We start from the raw sequence: 20,085 nt of genomic DNA, 5'->3' as shown, positions 1-20,085 counted from the left end.
GATTGGGGGACCTAAGGAGAGTGACTTATCTGGGTGTGCTCCCCCATCAAAGCCTGTGCCCTTTTATACCTTTATTAGATTCTCCTCAAAATCTCCTGAGTGTGGTATCTTCTTTCTGCTCTGACCTAAGTAACACACATAACGAAATCTAGTAAACAGTTGGAAGAGAGGAAAGAATCACCAACCCAAGAGATCTGGATATTAGTCTTGTCTCAGCTCTTACTCATAAGAGACAAAATAATCTCTGTGCCTTTGCCCTTTGACAAATGAGGAATAGCAACCCTCCCTATCCTAGGGTGGTTTTGTGGTTATGTGGATATATACATACTTAAATTTACCTGAAGGCTTAATACTACCACCACTATTTTATTCATTGCCAGTGTGAAATACCAAGTGAGGGGAATAAACCCTTTCTGGTGAGGTGATATGATGGGCTAGAGGTGACATACAAGCCTTAAATGGCCAGGGCTCGCACTAATTGGGAGCCCTTGGAAAGTCCTGAGTAAGAAGGAAGCTGTTTCACAGAATGGGGTAGATGGCGCTGCAGACTGTAATGTCTAGTTTTTCTTTGTTTGACTGTGCTTGCCTCTTCCTCATTCCTGGTATTCAGCTCCTGATATGGATCATAACTTTGAGTATCTCCAGGAGTTGCAAACTCAGATGCCTACAGTAGGTGTGAGTCATTTGTTCCAGTCATTTGTTGCTGTCGGGGAATGCGGGTCATCAGTGGATCACATCTTCTAACTTCTCAAGGAAAGTTGAAGATGTTAATTTTTATGTGAAGTTCCCCAATTTACAAATGTCACCAACTAATTAAAAATTTAAAAATTGTGTTTGGGCTCAAAAGACACATGTTTGAGCTAGATATGACCTGTGGGCTGCCAACTTTTGACCTCTGCTATATGGCCATCTTAGATTTCCCTGTGACTTCATAGGATCAGACTAGAGTTCCTACCTCTTCTTACCTTCATAACAAACTGATGTATCTTCCACTTTTTGGTTCTGGTATTAACTTTGTAGATTCCCAGTTCTTTATGTTCAACACTTGCATCCAAATGCGTGGGATGCACTCTGGGAAACACTGTCTAGGAAACTGAGCTAATACCTCTGCCAATTCTTAGAGAAGCTGATATGCTGATAGATGATGTGAACTTGTCAGTGCTGTTGCATCATACCAGGCTTGCTTAGGTGCTACAGTCTCTTCTTAACTAGGCAGTATATAAATCTGTTATGTTCTTTCCTCCACTCTATTAGTTGTCATTTTCTGAATAGGTGCATTCTTCTTTATTAATATGCAGAGACCAGAAAGTTACCTGGTTTGATTTAAATATTTCAGTGTTTTTCCTGGTGCAAATGAATAACTCCCTTTTGCCAAAGTAGGTGAGAAAAATGCGTAGATGACATTTAGATACAGTTTACACTTTCTAGTATACAACTCAATGGACATGTATAGCTGATGTTTTTCCAATTTGTGTCCATAAAACATTAGTTCTGGAGACACGAAGATCTTCTGTAAGAAAAGGATTCAATAGCCAGTAGGAGAAATATTCCATACCATATGACCCTCTAGAAGAGTCATAAGGCAGATTTGCTTGGAAAAGAATGAGGAGTCCTGTAGTAAAGAAACAGTTAACTTTGTTTAATCCAGAAATTGATTCATTCATTTATATGCCAATTATTTATTAAGCATTTACTATGTGCCAGATACTTTGCTTTTCTTCCAGTACATATTGTCCTAATGGAACTTATGTTCTGGTGAGAAAAACTGATAATGGAGAACTAAGCAAATATGTAAATTCCTTATACGTCATGAGTAAATAGTGGGAAGAAACTAAACAGGGAGCCGTGATAGGGAATAATGGGCATATATTGAACATAAGTGGGCAGGAAAGGCCTCTCTTTTTTTTTGCGATGTCGTCTCACTCTGTAGCCCAGGCTGGAGTGCAGTGGTGTGATCCAGCTCACTGCAACCTCCGCCTCCCAGGTTCAAGCTATTCTCCTGCCTCAGCCTTCCAAGCAGCTGGAACTCCAGGTATGCGCCACCATGCCTGGCTAATTTTTCTAGTTTCGGTAGATACGGGGATTCATCATGTTGGTCAGTTGACCTCGATCTCCTGACCTCGTGATCCACCGCCTCAGCCTCCCAAAGTGCTGGGATTACAGGCGGGAGCCACTGCGCCCAGCCAGGAAAGTCCTCTCTAAGGAGGTGTCTGAGACCTAAAGAATGAGAACACGCTATTTGCACTATCAGGGGAAAAATGTTTCAGGCAGAAGGAACAGCAAGAGCAAAAGTAACATTAGCAAAATTTGTGTCCCTACTGTGTGCTAGATGTTTTACATGACTTTTTTTAATTAATTCATTTTGCATTTGAGAACCTTGGCTTACCATGCAACCAGTCTAAGAAACTAGAGTGTGTCAACTTGGGATGGGATGTGGATGGAACTCGACATGCTAATGCTATACTGCCTTCCAAATTGCTTGAGACTGAAATATTCTTCCTTCTTTACTTTCTTCAGTAGTAGGCCTACTAATAAGCTTAGGTACACGAAATTGGAGAACTCTGGTATACAAGGAATTATAACAAAATTAGAATTACTGCTGTCATCTTAGAGTTTCAAATAGTAGAGAGGTAGAAAAATACTTTTACAGCTTTATTAAATACTTTTTAAAGAACTTATATAGTAAACATCTTAGATACTTGGAGTTCAGCCTTCTGGGCCTATCCTTGGGCACAATTCCAAGGTTTAGTAAGTGTGCAAACAACAAACCTTATGAGGAAAAGTATCCAGTAATAGAAGAGAAAATGGAACAGCTTTGAATTTGGGAGAGGCAAGTAGATGTCATACCCCTGCAGCCCCAAAAGGTTACACAGAGAATTGTGAATGAAGAAATACCAGCCACTGGACATTCTTCTTTTGTTATTAAAACAAAGTTTTACCCTTAGAACATGTTATCTAGAGGCCGGGCGCGGTGGCTCAAGCCTGTAATCCCCAGCACTTTGGGAGGCCGAGGTGGGTGGATCACGAGGTCAAGAGATCGAGACCATCCTGGTCAACATGGTGAAACCCCGTCTCTACTAAAAATACAAAAAATTAGCTGGGCATGGTGGTGCGTGCCTGTAATCCCAGCTACTCAGGAGGCTGAGGCAGGAGAATTGCCTGAACCCAGGAGGCGGAGGTTGCGGTGAGCCGAGATCGCGCCATTGCACTCCAGCCTGGGTAACAAGAGCGAAACTCCGTCTCAAAAAAAAAAAAAAAAAAAAAAAAAAAGAACATGTTATCTAGAAAGAAATAAAGGTTAGGCATGTTCCTAGGATCAGTTCACCTATCAACATTATCTTTTATGACAGTTTGTTTAGAAGATACTGTAAAAGAACTGATCTATTCTGTAGATACTAAATAACTTGGTCTAATGTTGACATTTTTGTTTTTAATTTTGCTTGTGCCTAGAATTTTCTTTCAAAGCCAAATGTTAAAAAGAGTTTGGAGATAGGCTGTGGACTGTGTAAGTACTTTCTGTTACTGCCACGGAAGAATTCTATCTTTGCTGCAAACTACCCTCAAGATGGCAATGAGGTGATGGCAGGTCATATGCTTAGGAAACTTTTAGCGCAGCGTTGTGCAATAGAACTTTCTGCAATGATGGAAACGTTCTGTAATACAGTGTCTGTTGAGCTCAAGTGGCTGGTGTGACTGAGGAAGTAAATTTTTAATTTTAATTTTAATTTAGTAGCCATTTATAGCTAGTGGCTACCATATTGAATAGCACAGGCTTTGAGGTAACTTTATTACCTTGATGAGGGGAGAAGCAAGAGACCCAAAAGCAAAGTGATCTTTGAAACTTTGCAGCAGCTTGTTCAAGAGCCTTTTTAGAGGTTAGGCCTATATCCCACACCATCTTTATTTGCATCTCCAGTTACTTCTGTAGTCTATCAAAGTAATTATATTATTAGGAGAAGCTTTTTCAGATCTTTGTGTGACTTAAGATCGCAGGGAAATACATTTGAAGGTTGAGAGGCAGTACAGCCTTGTGGAAATGTGGGCGTGGGCTTTACTTTGTCACAATGACTTGTTAGTGCTACTGGTCATAATACCTGGAAGGCCAGGGATATTAACTGTAATATTATCTTGCCTAAAATGACAAAAGTGCCCTCACTGAGAATATTGTTGGGTCTTTTTGATGGGTTATATTAAAATTTAGGAATTCCAAAGGTCAAAGAATTATTTCTTCTAAATGTTGCTGTTGGATAACACTGAAGAAGCTATTGACATTTGTTATGAGCAGCAGCAATGAAACTGGCACCTTATCTCATATGCACAAAAATCCATGTGGATGATTTAAAAACTGCTCTGCTGCAAATGAAGGGAAGAAAGGAGGAAGTCTAATCATTACCAACTGAAACCTCATCTAAGTAATATTCACCTGTCTCCACTTTAAAAGACAAATTAAACTGCTTGTAGTATTACATAGAAGAATGTATGTATTTTGCAATAAATTTCCAAATTTAAAGTCCCACTTTTCCCTGAAAGAACATAGAAAAGGAAACTACCGATACTAAGTATAGTTGAGTGGTTTTCCTGCTGTTTTCTGTTATGGTCCCTGGAGCTCAGGTGTCCATTTTCATGGAAAGGAACCTTTTACTTGATAAATGAGCTGGAAAAAGGGGGTTTATGTCTCTGTGAGTTGCAGAAAGGACCAGTAGTTAGTAAGGTGATAAAATTGCAGGATCAGGTAATGATACTGTAGACTGTCAGCAGAGCCCACAAACCTTTAAGGTTGTTCCTGGGCCAACCTTGGAAGAAAGTATGTCTTACGTAATTGTCATTGTAACCAGAGAACATTTTTGATACAGTTTAGTGTTAGTATCCTTTTTATTTGTAATTATGGGTGATAGATTGATAATTGCATTAATGTCAGTACAGGGAATATATTCAAAAAAAGAAAAGTGACTGCTGATTTTTCTTTTTCTTCCCTTCAATGCCGTAGAAATGGCAGGATCCTTATATTTTTCAACAAATATAATCTGATGTCTATTTTATCTAAAGACAAAATATAATAAAAGTACATGGGAAAGTACCTGGCCAAGACTTATGTTATATGAACATACTTTCTTTTTAAAATGTTTTATTTATTTTATATATTTTTAGAGATAGGTCTCTGTGCTGTCCAGGTTGGTCTTGATCCCCTAGGTGTAAGTGATCCTCCTATCTCAGCCTCTCGAGTAGCTGGGACTGTAAGAATGCAACACCATCCCCAGTCTTACGAATATACACTCTTGAACACTAAAGTTTGTTTAAATAATTTTAGCTGGAGATGAGCTAAATCTATTATTTTCAGATTTCAAGGTTCCAATACAATATTATTGTTTTTATACAGCATTTGTTAACATTTGCAAGCTTCATTAATTACCTTCAGTTAATAGCATGATACATTTTCAACACAATCTGTTTCAAATTGGTTAGGTATATAGAATCTTTGGTAACCTCCTAAGCATTGCAGTTGAGGCTGTGTGTGTTTGTATATGTATGCGTGTTAAAGGCAGAATTTCTTCACTATGAACCATTGAATGAAAAAATTATGCAAATTAACATAAAATCTATGATTTTATGTGATAAAGATAACATAAAATTAGACGCATCTACTGAATTAGTTGTTTTTGTTTGTTTTTTGTTGTTGTTTTTTGTGATAGATTTCCGCTCTTATTGCCCAGGCTGGAGTGCAATGGCTGATCTCGGCTCACTGCGAACTCCACCTCCTGGGTTCAAGTAATTCTCCTGCCTCAGTCTCCTGAGTAGCTGGGATTACAGGTGCCCACTATTACGCCTGGCTAATTTTTTGTATTTTTAGTAGAGACGAAGTTTAACCATGTTGGCCAGTCTGATCTCGAACTCCTGACCTCAGGTGGTCCACCTACCTCGGCCTCCCAAAGTGCTGGGATTACAGGTGTAAGACACTGTGGCAGGCCTGAATTACTTTTTTAGAGTGTGTGTGTCTTTCTGGAAACAAGGTCTTGCTCTGTTGCCCAGGCTAGAGTGGGGTGTCATGATACCAAGGCTGGTCTCCACCTCCGGGGCTCAAGTAGTTCTCCTGCCTCAGCCTCCCAAAATGCTGGCATTAGAGCAGGCGTCCCCAAACTTTTAACACATGGGGCCAGTTTACTGTCCCTCAGACTGTTGGAGGGCCGCCACATACTGTGCTCTTCTCACTGACCACCAGTGAAAGAGGTGCCCCTTCCTGAAGTGCGGGGCCGGGGGGGCGGGGGCGGGCCGGAGCCGTAGTTTGGGGACGCCTGCATTAGAGCATGAGCCACCATATCTGACAAATGTGCATATCTTTTTCCTGTGGTGTACTGAATGGGCTTTTAAGAAAAAGTTTCACAGGAAGGGGTTTTGAGTTATTCAGAAGACAACTTTTGAATGAGTTGTCTGTAGGCTGCAATTGCTGCTGATTTGATTCACATCACATGGAGGGTATCTTTGCAGGGTGACTGGTGACTACAGTCTGTTCAAAGATCTCTCCTTTGTTTTCCATTGTCCCTATAATACTGAGGTCAGAATTTCTCAAAATGAGAATGAGACTGTCATTGTCTGTTGTCTACCTTTTAAATGGAAAAGACTAAATTTTATGGTATCCCATTAAACATCCTATTTAGGTTTTGTCTTTCTTTCTTTCTTTTTTTTAAGTTTTTTTTACATTGATATGGATGAATGCCAATTAGTATGTATAACATGGTTTTGACAGAAAACTATGTTGAGTTGATCCAGATAGAAAATGATTGTCTTTTGGATATGTAACAGTAAAATTGTTAAATTATGGAGAAGAAATCCCATGTTCTGAAAATAATTTCTTGGACATTGATAATCAGAGATGTAAGATAATAGCCATAGAGTTCTTTGACCTTGCTTTTGTATTATCCACTTGGCTCAGAATTGTACCATTTCATCATGGGCAAGTCTCTGGAGAGAAAGCATGAAGTGTTCAGCTTGTTTAATCTCTTAGCAATTCAGAAAATGCTGTATATACTGAAAATAAATGAGGCGAGCTGATCATCTGAGGTCAGGAGTTCGAGACCAGACTGGCTAACATGGCAAAACCCTGTCTCTATGAAAAATACAAAAATTAGTTGGATGTGATGGTGGGCACCTGTAGTCCCAGCTACTTGGGGGCTGAGGCAAGAGAATTGCTTGAACCTGGGAGATGGAGGTTGCAGTGAGCTGAGATTGTGCCACTGCACTCCACCCTGGTGACAGAGCAAGACCTCGTCTCAAAATAAATAAATAAATAAATAAATAAAATAAACAAATAAATGACTAGGAACTCTCATTTTTCTCTTGTAATACCTAGAGATAAATGCTTTAGAATATTTAAGAATTGTACCTAATTTTAAAAATGTAAGTTACAGAAATGATGACAAACATAATTTATCTTCCATGGAATATTTTTGGATAGAACAAAACATTTATGATGCTTCAATCTGTATTTGTATGAAGAAGACTTGATTCAAGTGGAACTAGGAATTCTTTAGATGAATAGTATGTGGGAACATAGCATGTTTTATGTTTTTGTTTCCTTGGCTATTTAAAAAATATGGCTATGTTTAAAAATGTTGCTACTGTATAATGCCTAGAAGTCCACTAACCTCTGTATTTTGTTCCTTATGATGTCAGCTGTTCTCATTGCACTACTTTTTGTTGAAAGAAACATATATACATTCCTAGAATCTTTAACATTCTCAATGAAATGCCAAGACAGATCTGTCAAATCCAATTTTATAGAAGTGGAGTGTGTTTGTCAATATATTGTAATACTGCCAAAAATAACTTTAAAATTTTTTCTTCATTTTATTTATCATCATTTCTTGTGACTTATGAGAACAAATTTTTGATGTTACCAAGTCCCATTATGTAAGTTTAAAATCTAATATTATTTTAATATTGTACAGAGCAGGAAACTCTAAAGGCTGTTGTTCCTGAGGCTAGCCCCAGTTTCAGTCCACTTCACTTACAGCCATCTCCTGTGTTGGTAAGACCCAGATGTCCCGTTTTCCTCTCTGCCTTCATACTGGTTACTATTAATGTAAAAATATTTCCAGTTTTTATGAATACAGGTTTTAATGAAATGCTAAAGGACATTACTAATAGACCCCAAGAGATTCAGTTTCTTCTTCCCCTGCCACACTTCCTGCCCAAGTGCTGATGGACTGTGGAAACAATGACTACCATGGAGCACTGTTTTAAGATGTAGTATGCCAGATTCCCAGACATCAACTTAAAATAAATTCTGCTCATGAAAAGTATGCAAGGCATGTTTCTGCTTAAAAAAGAAAAAGAAAAAAAAGTCCTGGGAAAAAAATCTAAATTGAGTTCAGAAGATAGAGTACCATATAAAAGAGTGGCTAAGTTATAGGAAGTATTTATTTTTTATCTTTAATTAGGCATTTTTTCATATTGAAAAAGCTAATACATTTTGTTAGACATAAATAAATACATAGATCATAAATAGAATTGTTTCAGAGATAGTTTATTGTTTGAGAGACAGTCAACAATAGTAATTAAATTAATAAATAATGCTAACTCCTGGCACTTTACCATTGACAGGGTGTTTTCACTGGTATCTCACATGACCCTTATAGCAACTCACAGCTCATTTCTATGAAAACTGAGGCACAGAATTGCATGAAGAAGGCTCAGAAGTGGATTTCGCTTTAATTCAGTACTTTTTCCACCTCATACCTTTTTCATGGTTGATTTATAATAGAGTTAATGTGCCTTTTAAAAGAACAGTGTCCATATCTTATTGGAAACAGTAAAGCTGTCAAAAGAGAGCAGTTATGAATCCGTCATCCTCTTACTTCCATCCTAAAAGTTTAAACAATTGACTCTTTCCTTTCCTACTTACCATCCTTGTGTTTTCAGAATGCTATCACCAGTCAGTAGCAGTGTAAAATGATCATCTATTCTGAGTGATCTGTACCCTTTCTTAGACTTCAGGAGTTGCTTTCTACTCAAGCTAGTTCAATTGTGTTGACTCAACAAGCATTGCTAGGCATTAGATTTAACAGCACAATGTTTATTCTTTCTTTATCTTTTTATATCTTTTTATTCACAATTAAAATTTGTGTAAGCTTTGCATAATTTCCATTTAAAGTTAATATTTTTCAACAAATTTTTACCAAACTTTTCTAATTATTTTAGCCAGTTATTCTGACCCTAATCATATAGATGCACAGCTTGTTTTGATGTGCTTTTCTTTATTGTGCCTTGCAGATACTGCACTTCTTATGAATTGAAGGCTTGTGGCAACCCTGCATTGAGTGTCTGTCATGCTGTTTTTCCAACAGCATGTTGTCACTTCATGTCTCTGACTCATATTTTGGTATTCTCGCAATGTTTCAAACCTTTTTATTATTATATCTGTTATGGTGAGCTATGATCAGTGATCTTTGATGTTACTATTGTAATTATTTTGGAGTGCCACAAACCACATCCATGTAAGACAGAGAAGTTAATTGAGAAGTGTGTGTGTTCTGCCTCTCCATTGACCCACCCTTCTCTGGTTTCTCTCCCTCTTTTTTGGCCTTCCTATTGCCTAAGAAACAGTATTGAAATTAAGCCAATTAATAACCCTATGATGACTTATAAGTGGTCAAGTGAAAAGAAGAGTCACGTATCTCTCACTTTAAATCAAAGGCTAGAAATGATGAAGCTTAATGATGAAGGCATATCAAAAGCTGACATAGGCCAGAAGCTAGGCCTGTTGTGCCAGTTTGAAAGCACACATGATACACACAGTGAACACACAAATGATAAGTGAGTGAAACAGCTTTATTGCTTATATGGAGAAAGTTAGAGTAGATAGAAAATCAAACCAGCCATAATGTTCCTTTAAGCCAAAGCCTAATCTAGAGCAAGGACCTAACTCTCCTTAATTTCTTGAGTTCTGTGAAGGCTGAGAGAAGTGAGAAAGCTGCAGAGGAGTACTTTGAAGCTAGCAGAGGTTGGTTTATGAGGTTTAATGAAAGAAGCCATCTGTATAACATAAAAGTGCAAGATAAAGCACAAGTGTTAATGTAGAAGCTGCAGCAAATTATCAAGAAGGTCTAGCTAAGACACTTGATGAAGGTTTGGGTGCGGTGGCACATGCCTATAATCCTAGCACTTTGGGAGGCCGAGGCGGGCAGATCACAAAGTCAAGAGATTGAGACCATCCTAGCCAACATGGTGAAACTCCGTCTCTACTAAAAAACAAATACGAAAATTAGCTGGGCATGTTGGCGCGCACCCTATAGTCCCAGCAACTCAGGAGGCTGAGGCAGGAGATTCGATTGAACCCAGGAGGCAGAGGTTGCAATGAGCCGAGACTGCGCCACTGCACTTCAGCCTGGTGACAGAGCAAGACTCCATCTCAAAAAAAAAAAAGATACTTGATGAAGGTGGCTATACTCAACAACAGATTTTCAGTGTAGATGAAACAGTGTTATATTGGAGGAAGATGCCGTCTACATCTTTCATAGCTGGAGAAAAGTCAACGCCTGGCTTCCAAGCTTCACAGGACAGGCTGACTGTCTTCTTAGGAGCTCATGCTCACATCACTGTACAGCCAGTCTTCAGAATCTTTTCATTTTATGAAACTGAAATTCTGTACCCAATAAACAACTCCCCATTTTCTTCTTCCTCTTGCCTCTGGCAACCACCATTCTACTTCTTTCTCTATAAATTTGACTGCTTTGGGTACCTCATGTAAATGGAATCAATATAGTATTTGTCTTTCTCTGACTAGCTTATTTCATTTTGTATAATGTCCTCAAGGTTCATTCATATTGTAGCATGTTTCACAATTTTCCTTTCGTTTTTCCACTGTATACTTAAAAAAAAAAATCTACAAACCTACCATTATTTTTCCTTTTGCTTTGTAAATTATTTTTCCTGCCTAGCAATGTGTTGTACACACTTTCTCATGTCAATATTTATATGCCATTATGTATAAATCATTTTCATTATAGCATTCCCATTTTACAGATGGGGAAACTGAGGCTTGGTAGTGAATAACATTTAGTTTATAAGTAGCAGTGGCAGGAACTAAGTCCAGGCATGCTTGATTCTAGAGTTAGAGTGTAGTGCAGTTTGAATAGGTCAAGGGTGTGATTATTGTGGAAATGTGAAGCAGTTTTCTTGAAGACTAATGTCTGTAGTAGTTTATAGACCTGACTTAAATACTTTGTGGTAGGGAAGCTCCACAACTTGAAGTCTGTGGTTGCAACAGGCACAAATGTGTCTCCAGAAACATTTTCCAAGTAATACACTTTACTACATTTTCTCTTACAATCACCTATATCTGTGTTAAAACTGTAAGAATCTGTGTTAAAATGGTAAGAATGTACCAGTTGTCTTGATTAGAAATACATTTTCAATAGCCTTTCAAAAAACCAGAGACAAATGAGCAGAGAGGAAATTATCTACCTCTTTTCTGAAGGCTAATGACAAACGAAAAAAATGTCATCTATGTGGACTTTAATAGAAATATGCCGAAACCCTTAATGAGGTAGGTTAGGTATCATGATCAGCATAGCTTATTACAGAATTGTTGTATTTTAGAACTAGGAAAAAAACACAGAAATAATTTCAACTTCTTCATTTCATAAATGAAGTGATACTGTTGTGAAATGTCTAACCAAACTAATTAACTGTGCAATTAGGGTTGTAGTCTGTATCTTGTTTCTCAATAATTCCCTTTCAGCTGTCATTGGTGAACAGGGTCAGATTTTCTCATATAAACTAGCTATTTCTTTTGTTCTACACTATGAGTATGTTTTATAGAAAGTCTTCCTGGCCTATACTATAATTGAGGAGACTTGGAAATCTTAGCCCATGATTTCCATTGTTATATAATCTGTAAGGCTAGAGATGTATATGGATTGGAGGTATGTGTTTTTCTTGTCTATGAAAGTAGTTGATAATTTCTCAGAAATTAACTGAACATTTATCACCAATTCTAATTTGATAGGGAATGAGGTATTGTTCATAGTATCATTAGAAATGAAGGAAATTGGGATGAAAGTTTTCTTGAATTTCTTTTTTTTTTTAATTTTTTTTTTTTTTTTTAAGATGGGGTTTCACCATGTTGGTCAGGCTGGTCTTGAGCTCCCAACCTCAGGTGATCCACCCGCCTTGGCCTCCAAAGTGCTTGGATTACAGGCATGAGCCACCATATCTGTCCAGTTTTCTTGAATTTCTAACCTTGATGCAATCAGGCAGTTATTGATGGATTCCATTATCTTTGTGAGTCTTGTCAATGGCAGAGACCTAACTGAAGATTAGAGCTCTCATAGAGAAGGGTCAAATCAACTACAGTAAATATTGTTGGACAGGAGTATGGGCTGCCTGTTTTTGTGTGACTTACAGTGTTTTCTTTTAACATTTTTAAATCACTAAAAAAATTTCAAAAGAATAATACTCATGATATGTGAAAATTATAGGAAATTTAATTTCAAAGTTTATAAATAAAGTTTTATTGGAACATGGCTACACTAATTTGTTTATGTATTATGGCTACTTTTGTACTAAAATAGTAGAGTAGTTATGACAGAGACCAGATGGTCCCACAAAATCTAAACTGTTTACTATTTGGCCCTTTACAGAAAGAATTTGCCAACTCCTACAGGAAAACATTGAGAATGATTTGTTTTCAAGTACCATGGAAATTTGTGATCTTTGCTTACCTAGAACTGCAGCTGTAGACTACTATATTCCTTAAATAATTTCTCCACTGTTTTTTTTTTTTTTTTTCTTTTTTGCCTCTGGGACAACCCATACTAGTCCATTCATGACTATTTTTTATGACTTTCTTTGCTTATTTTCCAGTGGTTCCTTTTGCCAATCATGTGAATAGACCAAAACCACACAGGAAGGTCTGTGGTTTGCGTAAAGAAGCTTTTCTAGAGGGATATGTCTGGCTTGGGTACCTCCCCATTTGTTGTACAAACCTGTAGTTTGATTCTGATCATTACACTAGAGCTTTGATTCAAATGTATATAAAATGACCATCATTGTCAGAGTGTAAAATGAATAAGCATATTTATTGTTGGATGCATATTTATAGGAAGAAAAACTTAATCCTTATTTTTATCAGGCATTTTAGTAACTTTAGTAATGTTTCTCATGACTCCTAGTTATAAATCAAGATTAATTGATATATATTTTTACTGGTTAACCTTAAACACATAAACCCAGTGTCCTTTTTTATGGTCATCTTCTGATAGTGTTAAACATCAGTGATTGGGAGACCACATAACATCTCTTATAAAAGTTATTTACCCCCTTTTCCCAGCTGTGGTTACTTGATTTTAGTTCTGTTGTGGCCCCTGTAAGAAGTGAGTGGCCCTACAGCCATATAAGAGATGTGTGCTTTGCAGCTGCTGAGAACTGGGGATCCTGCCATAATTGCAACCATCCTTTTAAAGCACAACAACAAACAGGTGTTGTGTATCCAGAAAGAGCCCTTATCTGAAAGTTGGGAGTTTGGTTAAGCAGATCTTCTGTTATGTTTTACTCATGCCTTTGGTCATCATTATGCTTTTGCGCCCACTGAGGATGATTGTTATCTGTGAAAGTAGTTGGCGATTTCTCAGAACCATTGCCTTGGTTCTAGGTAGCTAGTAACTAGTTTGGTTAGTGCCATGGAGAATGTAGAGCACTGGTCTGGATCATGATAGTGAGTTGAGTAGCTAGATTCCCTCCTCATTTCACAGGGTGGTTCTTTTATCTGGTTAGTGCCAGATGCTCATCTGTCTTAGCTTACATAAGTTTTGAGGTCTTGGGAGTGGAGCCCACTAATGGGAGGAGCTGGGCATACTCTCTAGGAATCTTCTGCATCTAGAGAAACCTTTTGCAATAGAGTCTTCTCACATTTTGAGACAGGCCATGAGGTAGACCTGGGGCTCAGTAAGCAAAGCCAACGAGGATGGCAACATGAAACAGAGAGGCTGAAGCAGATGCAGGCTAGAGTGGGTGGTAAGAAGCCTGGGGGAGCAGCAAGATGACATATCTTAGATCCTGTTTGTTCTGACTTAGTAATAAGGGGAAGTTGGGATGTGACATAACCTTAAGGCATTTTGACTTAGCTTTGACATGTTGATGAGAATTGAGACTAGAGGGAAAAATCCCCTATTTTCATGTCTGAAATGCAGAAAAATAGAGTGAACATTTATAATCCAACCCTGGAATTTTAAAACATATATAGTAACCAAGTGAGTTATTGTATAAGTTGGAAATGTGATGTCAGATATTAGGATAAAGTTGTGATTTTTTGTTTTAAGAGGGAGGAGTGAAGTGGGAGCCATGCTTGTTCTCCTCTGAGGAGGGTAGAGGACTGTGGACTCACGTGGCAGGAACTACTTCAGGGACAGGGAGGAAAGCCATAAAAGAGAAAGAGAGGAGAGCAATGTCTCAGCCCCTGAGCTGTTATCTATGGAAAGCTTCATACTCTGTATCCAGCATCTCAATCAGGTCCTGGAAGAAGGGTCTCTCTCAGAAGCTTTATTGCTGGCACCCAGGCTGCATTGTCCTAAGAGGTGTGACCCACCAGGCCATGAATCATTAACCCTCTAGTAGGCAGGTCCTCCAACAGTTTGAGTATGGTGTGTGTGCGTGTGCGTGCGTGCGTGTGTGTGTGTGTGTATTTGTCCACTTACCACCAGGCTGAGTTATTGGGGGTGTATCTAGAAAGGAACAGTGTCATTGTAAACAGGAGGAGGCTCCCCAGAACATCAGCATCCAACATAAACACACTGGATTAGGACAATACACCCTGGCTCCTTTGAGGAGGGGCTGTTCCTAAAACCCTGGCAGGACAGAAGAGGGGATGGTGGGGGCCAGAAAAGGAGTAGGTATCAGCAGGAGTTACTTTGAGTTTTCTCATCTGACTGTAATTGATTTAAAGTAGAATCTTAGATTATTAAAATTGGACTAGATCTTAAGGATTAACTAGTTCAGCCTCCTCATTTTACCAGTGAGGGAACAGATACGTACAGGGGTTCTAGGATTTATCTTAGATTAGAGAGGTAATAATTGGTACTGTTGGCTAGACTCCAGGTCTCTTGATTCAATAATGATTCTTTCTCCAACTTGGATCATGAAGGGTTAAATTGTAGCAGGACTCTGGTATGGGATTCAGGGTGCAGAGTGAAGTAAAATACTGTTGCCTCAGGAAGTTGTAGTTAGGATAGTGGTCCCTAGAACAGGTGACCCGAGAAGAACTTTTGACTTAGGTGAATGTTACACGTTTTGTAGAGGACCAGGATATGATTGTTTCAGGAGGGGTGTCTAGGCATATCAGCAAGTCTGTCTTGCTGAGAGTGAGATGGAGCTAGAGACAATTCTTTGGGAGGTAGGTGGAGGGATCTAGTTGAAGGCTTTTCTGCTGAGCTTTGAAGTTGCAGTCCGTGTTTATAGGGTCCAGGCAAGTAGTATCTACTGTGACATTTGGAGAACTGAAAAGTAGAGTGGGACTTAATGGTTACTGAGTGTGCCTTGGGTAGGACAGGTCCTTTTATGGTTGTAGCTTTCTGCACTTGACTACTTATTTCTGCTTAACTGAGGAATACAACTCTCATCTTAAGCTATCACAATGACTAAACATCATCCCTTTCATTCCACTTCTCTGTTTAATTGTTTCATACATTGGAATTGAACATAGAATATAAAAAGAATTTTTATGAACTCAAAACTGAAATATTTGGCCCACTGTAGATTTGATTTTAATGGAAAGAATGAACCTAGTTTTTGAAATAATTTTTTTTTTTTTTTTTGGCTTCTATTATGATCACCTACTCTACACAGGCAGTATTGTGAACCGGTTAAGCACAAGGATTCTGAGCTAACGGCTACTCCTGTTGAATTCTGGCTCTGCTAATTATAATCTGTGACCTTTGATAAGTTATTTATCCTTCATGCCTCCATTCCTCATATATAAAATGGGTATAATACCTCCTAGGGTCATTTTAAGGGATAAATAAATTAATACATGAATTAGAACAATGCCTGGTACACATAAAGTGCTATCTATGTATTAGCTGTTATCACATTCCAAACATTCATCTAGGCCTTTTGTCGATTTATAAGCAAACTGAGGCCCAGAGATATTTAAAAACTTGCTTAATTGAGATCAGTTATGTAATAAGTGGCTAAGGAGGGAGCTGAATCTTCTCTGACTAAACCCGACTTTTTTGTCTGTTAAGCCTGGTTCTTAACCTCTCTGCTGGATTTCTTAGGTATGGCAAATCGCTTAATTCTAAGTAGGTTGTAGATTTTTTATCTATTTACTCATCTGTCCATTGATCTTATACTTTCTGATGTAGATATTTCATTATGTTTTCATTCTGTTAATAAAATGCATTTTCTTAATATATCTGTCTCTTAAGAATTATAAAACATATAGCATAAAAATAAGCCTTAACACAGTGCTACTCAAATAATTAGATAAGAACTTCAAAAATCCATGCTAACTACTAAATTGTGAAAAGCATAAAATGTTATTTTGTGTGATATTTGATAATGGCAATCAGTGTTTCCACACACTTATAAGTTTTGTGTAAATTTAGGTAGTTAGTATCAGGCATTTTGAGCTTACTATTTTAAAACAATCATGACATTAATGTTCTAACTATTTGCACATCTTAATTACAAGGAAGAAATTATATCAAAATGTTACAACTTGTGGAAAGCTTCCCAACCTGTACCCTAGGTTAAGATAAAGAGAATTAAGAGCCAAGAAATGTGATAGGCTCACTTAGCAACAATGACAGGTAAGGTTGATGAGAATTAACAGCTTTTAACTGTAGCAGATTGGTAGTATAATGGGCTTTGCTTATGGTAACGAAGCACCAATTAGACGACTAAGTGAAATGGTGCCTTCTTATTTATTTTATAAAAGTATTGGAAGTGGCTGGGCAAGGTGGCTCACACCTGTAATCCCAACACTTTGAGAGGCTGAGGAGGGCAGATGACCTAAGGTTAGGAGTTTGAGATCAGTCTAGCCAGTATGCGAAACTCCGTCTCTACTAAAAATACAAAAATTAGGTGGGTGTGGTGGTGCATGCCTGTAGTCCCAGCTATGCTATTTGGGAGGCTGTGGCAGGAGAATTGTTTGAACCCAGGAGCTGGAGGTTGCAGTCAGCCAAGATTACACCACTGCACTCCAGCATGGGTGACAGAGCAAGACTCCGTCTCAAAAATAAATAAATAAAATTATTGGAGAGATCTGTTAGGTGATAATAGTAATCCTACAATTTGTAGAATGTGTATTACACACTTTTAATATTGATTGAAAATTCAAAGTCACATTTTATAGCATTGTCAACTTTATAATTTCTTATGAAGAAACCTGTTCAATGGAAAGGAAAGCAACAAAAGCAAGACAAAACACCTCACTACTCCAGCAAAACCATTCTAAACAGCCAGTACCTCATCTTCTTCAAAGCGGTTGCAATTTGGTGGTGGTGGAGGGTAGGGTTTGACATAACTCTAAATTGGAAATTGTCCAATCATTCAGGTGCTTAAAAAAAGGATAAAAAAATGTGAAAATTTATTTATTTATGTTATGTCTTTTGGCAAGGTAAAGAATTGTATCAAGATGAAGTAGCTATTGTTAAAGTTTATTTACAGTGTTAGCAAGGATGTATTCAAGATTGAAACAATTGGCAATGATGGAGGAAAAGATGGCTCAGGATATGTGGCAATGTGACATTAAAGATTACATCAGGCAGAGTGTGTCTCAGTAATGACCATATGTCCTTACCAGCTGATGTCTATTTTAGGACTTGGATAAATGAGTTGGAGGTCTTAGATACGCTTTAAAGGATTGTTCTTGCATCACCTTTATTAGGTTTGTTTTCAAATTAGTCAAATGTATTTCAAATGGACAAATGGATAAAATGTGTATATGTACTATCAAATGAATGAATATAATGACAAAATTGTGACTAAAAATTTGGATGCTGACCCCTTTCAGGTTATGTGGCTTCATATCATTGAGAACTAGAAAGAAATATGGATATTTTGTGTCCTTTTAATTTATAGGAATAAAATAATTTATTTTTTCTCTATTTATTTAGAGTTTTCATCTAAAACCAAAATTTAGTTTTAACCTAATAATTAATACAGGAATGAAATGGGAGTAAAAGTTATTTTTCAAGAGACATTTTTAAGGACAAATTTAAAGGAACAGGCAAAGGAGAGCAGAGCCCCAGCCGTTGCCGTTGCCGCTTGAGAGAGATAAGCAGAAGTGTGGGTGTGCTTAATGTCACATGGCAGGAGGCTTCCCCAGAACGGTTCGTCAGTCCAGGGAGCCGTTTCATTTTCTAGCTGATAGAGTTGTACTTGGAAAATATTCGGTTTCCTGCTTACTGCTTCATTATGGATTATACAGGTAAAAGTAAACATTAAATATTTTCCAGTTATATAGATTTACTTTAAAAATATTGTTTTGAATTTATATTTTTAAAATTATATTGATTGTATGAGTACTTTAAAAAATATGTATTAGTTTATTCCTGAGTACTGTATGAATTTGTTTTATACAGATTGTGGTTAATTTAGGATAAGCACTTAAGAGAATTTCTGAGGCGCACCTTTGTTGTTTCTTCCATTTCACTTGGATCATACTTCAACAGACTTTAAACTGCAACCCATAATTAATCCACACTTCTCACCTCTTAGGGCAGGGGATTTAAAGTACAAACATCTGAGTTCAGATTATTCTACACAGTGAATGAAATACGTACACAGTGTACAAAGAGTTTCTGGTATTGTGGTCATGGTTTTGTGCTTGGGTATGGGCTCTCTCTTTTAGATGGTGTTAATGGAGTGAATTGGAGAATTTCAGTTTTTATCCTAAATTTTCCGAGTATAAATATGCCAAGATTTTTCTAATGAATAACTAACCTTTTCCTTTTTAAAATTGCATTGCCTTATTTCTCAATTTCTAGTTTCTCTAAATGGTAAATTGGTACATGTTTAGAAATAAGGGTAGATTAACCATGGGTGGGTGGTTGCTTGATGAGTAAGTGGAGGCTTCCCTTATATCTGGTGGGGTAAAGGTGTGGGTGGGAGGTGAAGCAGTGATCAGGTAAGGACATGAGTCTGCCCAAAATTTGTGCAACCAATTCAAAATTATATTACCCTAAATTTGAACTTTTGGGTAATGGCGACATTGTTTGCCTACAGATTGCTTTTAAACTAAAGAACAAAGAATTGGAAGTTTTTTTTTTCTAGGGCAGAGACCCACTTTTCATACCTAGTGTAATAAAAATTCCAGTGTGCATCCACATTGAACTCTACTTACATAGTATCTTTTATAAATTATACCTGTAGGTGGATCTTTGGCAAGACAGTTAATTATAGTGTGCAAATAAAAGTTTTGTGAAATTGATCATTTAAAATGTAGCTTTTAGGAGCTTGCTATTTAAAGGACTTCTGTGGTAGATACTTTTTAAAGATATAACATTTTAAAGCAATCAATTGCCCCCAAAAGATTTGTTTTATAAAGCTTTAGTTTTCTATTTGGGATTTCTTTAAAGCAAGTATACCTGTTATCTGTGTCTTGTATGTGCATTTTGGTTTTCTTTTCCTTATAAGATTAGCATGCCAAAATTTTTGGTCCAGGGCTCTGAAATAAAATGCTCCTACCTTTTTAGAAGGTTCACTTTATGTGTGGTACTACATTGAAGCAGGAAGGAACACATTGTAGCTATATGCAAAGAAATCAAACTGGTAAAATCCTACTACCCTACAGCATTACTATGAGTATGCTTTTAGTTATAAATTTATACTTCCTCCCACAAAAAAAACACCATCCTTGTTGAATTCTTTCATTTTTCTGTAGTTTGTATATTGCCATTAAAATATTTCTTTATTCTTAAGTAATACTTCTTATATGTATAGTTGGTATTTTAAGGCATACAGCTTTAACATTCTAAACAGACATCAAGAGAATACTAAGAAATGAAGAACTTTAATGTGAACAAAAGAGGTGACTTTAGGGAAATTCACAGATATGACACTTTCAAATTTAGTTGTGTGTACTGTAGA

The 20,085-nt window shown here is 37.3% G+C and overlaps 1 protein-coding gene across 9 annotated transcripts in view; it reads left to right on the top strand.

The window, feature by feature from the left end:
- ST7 (suppression of tumorigenicity 7) overlaps positions 1-20,085 on the top strand; it is a 294,435-nt gene that overhangs the window by 45,731 nt on the left and 228,619 nt on the right. For 3 of the 9 annotated variants that reach the window (XM_074379175.1, XM_074379173.1, XM_074379170.1), the window contains exon 1: positions 18,311-18,424. The exons of 4 other annotated variants lie outside the window; for them this stretch is intronic. In XM_074379175.1, coding sequence (XP_074235276.1) covers positions 18,412-18,424 — 13 coding nt within the window. In that variant the 5' untranslated portion in view covers positions 18,311-18,411. Of the gene's footprint in view, positions 1-3,200; positions 18,425-20,085 lie in introns of those variants that run through there. 2 more of the 9 variants (XM_074379174.1, XM_074379172.1) reach the window with 2 other exon arrangements.

This window comes from Saimiri boliviensis, chromosome 10 (genome assembly GCF_048565385.1).
Source record: "Saimiri boliviensis isolate mSaiBol1 chromosome 10, mSaiBol1.pri, whole genome shotgun sequence".
Lineage (NCBI taxonomy): Eukaryota > Metazoa > Chordata > Mammalia > Primates > Cebidae > Saimiri > Saimiri boliviensis.
The sequence above is the reverse complement of the archived record's forward strand: the minus strand, read 5'-3'. Positions and strand labels throughout refer to the sequence as shown.